The sequence below is a fragment of the Microtus ochrogaster genome, chromosome 10 (genome assembly GCF_000317375.1).
Source record: "Microtus ochrogaster isolate Prairie Vole_2 chromosome 10, MicOch1.0, whole genome shotgun sequence".
Classification (NCBI taxonomy): domain Eukaryota; kingdom Metazoa; phylum Chordata; class Mammalia; order Rodentia; family Cricetidae; genus Microtus; species Microtus ochrogaster.
In genome coordinates, this window is record NC_022016.1 from 55,154,880 (window position 1) to 55,160,465 (window position 5,586).

A 5,586-nucleotide genomic window follows, 5' to 3' on the forward strand; every position below is an offset into this window, starting at 1 on the left:
TTTTGTTACTGTTATGAATTGTAATGTAAATATGTGTGTTTTCCTACAGTCTTAAGCGATCCCTGACTGGTCGCCACCCACAGCGTGAGAACCACTACCCTAGAGGGAGGCGGGTTGGGAAGTGGAGGTGGGTCGAGGGTTGGTCTGAGGGAGGAGGGCTAGTGGGGCGGTACTGGCTAGGGCAGAGCAGCTCGATCCGACGGATACACATACACGGCCAGCCCGGAGTGGAAAGAACAGTTTATGCTGTGCTTTATTAAAATGTGCATCATTCTTTTATTTTAAAATGTGCATCATTGTCTCGTGCTCGGCGCGTGCGACCTCAGCGTGGTGGCCCGCGTCTGGCCTCGTCCTGCCCGGCTCCTGCGGAGCTGCCGTGCACAGGCGCACTCAGGTGGCACGGGCCCGGGGGCTCCCGCCCATGGCCAGGTAGACGTCGATGGGCACGTGCAGCAGCGTCAGACAGTGGCAGCCCGGGCAGCGTCGGAGCGGCCTGGTGAAGCGGCAGGCGACAGGGGGCGCATAGTGTTGGGGCGCGCCTGGGGTCCTCTAGGGTAGGGCCCTGGGGATGGTGATGGGGCGGGGCCGAGGGACAGAGGGCATCCGCCTCACCTGACAGGGTTATGATCCGTAGCTACTGGCTCCGGGCTGTCCTGGGACTCGGGGGCGGAGGCAAGGCCAGGGGAGTCTCCGGCCTCAATGGGGAATCTTCGACCCTGTGGGGTCTCCTGGGCACTCATGTCCAGGGCCCGGGACACTCTGCGCGGGGAGTGACGGTCAGGCAGCTCCGGAGCCTTGGACGCTCCCTGCCCGTGCCGCTCGTGGGTCGTGGCTTACCTGCCGGAGGCCGAGGCCGGTCCCAGGCTGGAAGCAACTGCCCGAGCCCTGGCGGCGGGAGGACGCTCCGGTCCAGGCGGAGCCTGGCAGGTGTCTGCTGAGTGCAGGGGCCCCAGTGCCGAAGGGGAGGGCTGCATTGTGACCCTGGGCTCTGCGTGCTGACCTCACACAGCCTATTCCTCGCTGGAATTCTAGGCCACCCTTGGCCATGTGGGCATTTAGTGAGGGCCCGGAGCCTGAAACCAAAGGGCTCTTGGCGACCGCAGTTAGGTGACCGGTTTGCACTATCTCCCAACAGCTCGATGGAGACTTCGGGGATGAGGAAGACTTGCCTGGAAGCAGAACCTGGCTTCCCTGGCCTACAACAGCCACCGGGGTCCCTTCTCCGGCACTGTTACCACTCGGTGCCGTACTCAACTCATGAATGACTTAACTCAGGCTGGGTTTGCTGGTGGTGGTGAGGGCAAGTAGGGACACTGCCCGTGTTGTCTGAGGGTCACACAGCATTTACATCACAATTGGGCAGGAGTTTAAAAATGTCTGGTCCTCTCCCTCCTGTGGCTGTGTCCAGACGGAGAATGTTCTAGCCCTGGAGGCGGCTGTGGATGAAGTCCTTGGGGGGAAAAGAAGCAGGCAAAGGGCGATGGTGGAGTAGCGCTGCCTCGCAGAGGCAGCATGAGCTGAGAGGGTAACGAAAGGAGGCGCTACACAGCATGGAGGACTTTCTTCTCTCCAATGGGTACCAGCTGGGCAAGACCATTGGGGAAGGGACCTACTCAAAAGTCAAAGAAGCATTTTCCAAAAAACATCAAAGAAAAGTGGCAATTAAAATTATAGACAAGATGGGAGGGCCAGAAGGTGAGCAGGGGCCCTTTGGAGGGTGGGTTAGCAGACGTGGGTAGGTGCTTTGCTCAGTCAGAAATAGTTCTTCCCTTTTGGTGACCGGTAAAACAAGCCAGATTACTGCCCTCAGGTCTGTAATAGATGGATGTGAAGATCCAGGATCGCTGCACTGTCCATATTCACAAAATATATGGCAAAGGGGCCTCAGTTTTTCCTATCCCAGGAGGTATTGGCTAGATGACAGGAACTGGTAAGGAGAGGTGGAAAAGGGACAGGAAAACAGGGCTCCTGGAAAGAACCCTGGGATTCAGCAGCTTTATTTCAAGTTCCCAAGTACCCCCTTATCTGTGGTCTCACAGGCTGCAGGGAGCAGGTTCCAAGTATGAGCTAACTATGAAGTCAGAAAAGGGGATATTTGTTGCGAGAGCATCCGAGACTATTCAGGGAGTCAAGGAGGGACACACAGACATGGTGGGTGTCCAGAAGACAGAAACGGGAGCCAGGAGGGAGGAATTAGGCCCTTCTTTTTTGATAGTCCATTTTGCCTCTCCACTTTCCCCCTTAGAGTTTATCCAGAGATTCCTGCCCCGGGAGCTCCAGATTGTCCGTACCCTGGACCACAAAAACATCATCCGGGTGTATGAGATGCTGGAGTCAGCAGATGGAAAAATCTACCTGGTGATGGAACTGGCTGAGGGAGGGGATGTCTTTGACTGTGTGCTGAACGGAGGGCCGCTTCCCGAGAGCCGGGCCAAGGCCCTCTTCCGCCAGATGGTTGAGGCTATTCGCTACTGCCATGGCTGTGGCGTGGCCCACCGGGACCTTAAGTGTGAGAACGCTTTGTTGCAGGGCTTCAACCTGAAGCTGACCGACTTTGGCTTTGCCAAGGTTCTACCCAAGTCATGCAGGGAACTGAGCCAGACCTTCTGTGGCAGCACAGCCTATGCCGCTCCTGAAGTGCTGCAGGGCATACCCCACGATAGCAAGAAAGGTGATGTCTGGAGCATGGGTGTGGTCCTGTATGTAATGCTCTGTGCAAGCCTACCTTTTGATGACACAGATATCCCCAAGATGCTGTGGCAGCAACAGAAGGGGGTATCCTTCCCCACTCATCTGGGCATCTCAACCGAATGCCAGGACTTGCTCAAGCGGCTCCTGGAACCAGATATGATACTCCGGCCTTCAATCGAAGAAGTTAGTTGGCACCCATGGCTAGCAAGCACTTGATAAAAGCAATGGCAAGTCCTCCCCAATAAAGTAGGGGGAGAAAGCAAACCCAAACACCTGCTTCTAAAATGGTGATCTATATTTGACACTTAACTTAGCCTACTTCTACCTCCTAAGGAGGTCCCACAAATCCCTTATCGAGACATCTTTCCCTCTAAAGATCTTAGAACTAAGGGCCTTTTATTAATGGTTCTCAAAATGATGTTTATAGGTGTTTAGTTAAGGTTCATTAAGTTAGACCCTAAAGCCATCCTGGGCAGGGAGAAGAGAGAAGGAACATGCCCCACTGGAGCTGCTCAGGTACTACAACCTGTTTTCCAAACAAAAGCAAAGGTCCTTGAGACGAAGAAATGGCCTCCCGCCTCCTTGGGTTGGGCTCATCCCTTTCTCAACCCAGAGGCCTCAGGACCCAGGCTGTACCCCACCTATAATCCCAGCTCCGGGCAGGAAGTCACACCTGCAGCTGTGGGGACAGAAACATCCCCAGACACTTCTGGCTTCTGTTCAATCACTTTAATGCTGTTATGACAAATCTGTAAAAGGTTCAGGACAAACTTTGTTTTTTGTTCCTTTTTAATTACAAAACTAACAGCTGTTAGAATTTTCTTTTTTTTTTTCCTTTTCCCAGCTACAAAATACTCTGGGGAGATGCATCATAATTTAAAATATATAATATTGCACAAACAACCAAAAGGTTAATTAAACTAAAAATTACAAAGAGAAAAATCCCATCCCATCAAAAAGAAAAAGAAAAGAGATTTAGCATTCTCTTCATTCTACCCTCTTCTCTGAAGGTTTGAAGTGAGGTGCCCACTACTCACGGTGCCCCTGTCAAGATCCCTTTAAGTCACTAGGGGATGCACCAGCACAGAATCACCAGAATTCTATCTGAAGCACCAGGTCTCTGTGCAGCCCTCACCGAGCCCCAGGCGGAAAGTCTTCAGGAAGGAGGTCCTTCCTCAGCAGAGGGCTGAGGAGAAGCAGGCCTGCAGACGGCTGAGCACGCTTCTGCTCACTTAACAGAGCTCACAGCTGGCTTGTGTCCTAAGCTATGGGAGTCAAGGTAGGTGGCTGTTCGCAGCAGGTATCCAACCAGGCAACACCCAGAAGGGCCTGAAAGTGGCTCCCTCCCTTCTTGGGGAGGGGAAGAAATACAAGAGCAGACTCTTGCAGTGGCACAGCTGGGCTAAGGACTTGGGTGCATCTGACAGGAAAAAGCCCTGGGAAGATGTAGGGATATCCCGGTGTGGGCTAAAGGAGATTCAAGGTTTGGTCTTAGATTCTGAACCCATAGGACCTTCGCAGGAGTGGAAAACACTTGGGAGGGAGATTCCAGAGAGAGGCAAATTTCCCAGAGATGATTGCCTCTTACTCACTGGGACAGGAACCAAAACGCTATTCACTGTCTCTGTGTAGCCAAGGGCAGGTGGCTAGCCTCCCTTGTTAGCTCACTAGCTTATGGCCTTCTCAGAGACCTGTGTTTCAGCTCCTGTGTGTGCAGAAGATAGCTACCCCAGGAAGTTTCCCAGCAGGAGTCCCTAGAACAGTAGAGAAATGCAGGCTCTCTGGTGGGGTTCGGGTCCTCCCTTTAAGTCATCCTAAAGTTGGCACAAGTCAGACTTCTGGATTTGTATTTGGAAAGGTTCTTCCAAGGTGTGAGCAGAGGGCCAGCAGGGAGCCATCAGAATCTGCACCAAGTTCTGGATGGTAGAGGTCATTTTGGGGGGGACATTCTCAGTGTCTTCCAAGGCTGGCTGAGATTAGTGAGCGGGAGGTGGGATATGTCTTGGGTGGGGAGCTGCTTGCTCTGGCTCCCCTCAGTCCCAGTCCTCCCACTCCACATCTTCCAGCTGCAAAGATGAGGAGATAATGAGAGCATACACAGTTACTCCTGAGGCAGCCCAAGCCCACCTCCCCCTGCTGAGCAAGGCTACCACTGGGAAGGGCCCTTTCCCACAAGTAATCCCTAGCTTTAGGGACCACACTGGGGAACACAGAGGCAGCTGCCTGAAGGAAGGGCTTGCTGCCTTCTTTGCTTTCGATTCTACTTCTACCAACTAAACCTAGCTCTGCCTCTGCAAGGGATGGCCTGCCTGAGGAGTTAGGCAGTCCCCAAAAGGAGAACCTACTTCCTGCTGAGCAGACAAAGGCCATGCTTTCTAAAAGCCAAAAACTGAGAGTGGCACTGGACTAGGACCAGGGTCGCAGGGTGCTGCAGATGCCAATATAGCTAAAGCTTTTCTCTCTTGTCAACTTTAAAGGAGTCACCCAAGCTTTAGGCAGTCTCGACTTGGATCCATCACAGGTCAATGGACTCTTTCCTCCCCCTCCTGTTGGATGCATGTTCTCTTTGTACAAGGTCTTCTCCAGGGGCTCTGCACCCTAACTTCGTCCTCTTGCCTTGTTGCTCTCGGCCTGTTTCCAGCTGACCCCTGCTGCAGAGGGACTGAGTGGCCTGCTCAGGTATACTGCCTAGTAGGTTTTGTTGTCTGTTTGCTTACTCTTTCAGAGAACCTCCTGAATGCTTTGGCGAGTGCTTGACCAGAGTCATATTCCCAGCCAAGCATATCAGGTTCTAGAGAGCTAAAAGACAGAAGAGGGCTTGGGGTAATAGTAATATAATTACTGTAACAATGAGGTCATAGTTGCAAAAGGTCATTAATTTCCCAGCTTTTTAAT

General features: G+C 52.9%; 3 protein-coding genes across 3 annotated transcripts in view; 1 reads left to right on the forward strand and 2 right to left on the reverse strand.

Moving 5' to 3' along the window:
* Nucleotides 1-254: 254 nt before the first annotated feature.
* Fam229a (family with sequence similarity 229 member A) lies at nucleotides 255-974 on the reverse strand. The gene is made up of 3 exons (XM_005353191.2): nucleotides 838-974; nucleotides 613-759; nucleotides 255-493 (listed from the first exon to the last, which is right to left on the reverse strand). Exons 1-3 carry the CDS (start codon nucleotides 972-974, stop codon nucleotides 391-393), a joined length of 387 nt encoding a protein of 128 aa, XP_005353248.1. The 3' UTR covers nucleotides 255-390.
* A 432-nt stretch (nucleotides 975-1,406) lies between these two features.
* Tssk3 (testis specific serine kinase 3) lies at nucleotides 1,407-3,412 on the forward strand. The gene is made up of 2 exons (XM_005353192.2): nucleotides 1,407-1,695; nucleotides 2,246-3,412. Exons 1-2 carry the CDS (start codon nucleotides 1,551-1,553, stop codon nucleotides 2,905-2,907), a joined length of 807 nt encoding a protein of 268 aa, XP_005353249.1. The 5' UTR covers nucleotides 1,407-1,550; the 3' UTR covers nucleotides 2,908-3,412.
* Nucleotides 3,413-3,616: 204 nt separating this feature from the next.
* Nucleotides 3,617-5,586, reverse strand: part of Bsdc1 (BSD domain containing 1) — a 26,719-nt gene continuing 24,749 nt past the window's right edge. Inside the window, exon 11 of the mRNA XM_005353194.2 lies at nucleotides 3,617-4,757. Within this exon, the coding sequence (XP_005353251.1) occupies nucleotides 4,725-4,757 (33 nt within the window). The 3' untranslated portion in view covers nucleotides 3,617-4,724. The remainder of the gene's footprint in view (nucleotides 4,758-5,586) is intronic.

Coding starts and splice junctions, on each gene's coding strand:
- Fam229a (XM_005353191.2), bottom strand. CDS start 974: ATGCAGCCCTCCCCTTCGGCACTGGGGCCCCTGCACTCAGCAGACACC. Junction 760..837: donor CCGGCCTCGGCCTCCGGCAG/GTAAGCCACGAC, acceptor CTCCCCGCGCAG/AGTGTCCCGGGCCCTGGACA. Junction 494..612: donor ACGGATCATAACCCTGTCAG/GTGAGGCGGATG, acceptor CCGCTTCACCAG/GCCGCTCCGACGCTGCCCGG.
- Tssk3 (XM_005353192.2), top strand. CDS start 1,551: ATGGAGGACTTTCTTCTCTCCAATGGGTACCAGCTGGGCAAGACCATT. Junction 1,696..2,245: donor CAAGATGGGAGGGCCAGAAG/GTGAGCAGGGGC, acceptor TTTCCCCCTTAG/AGTTTATCCAGAGATTCCTG.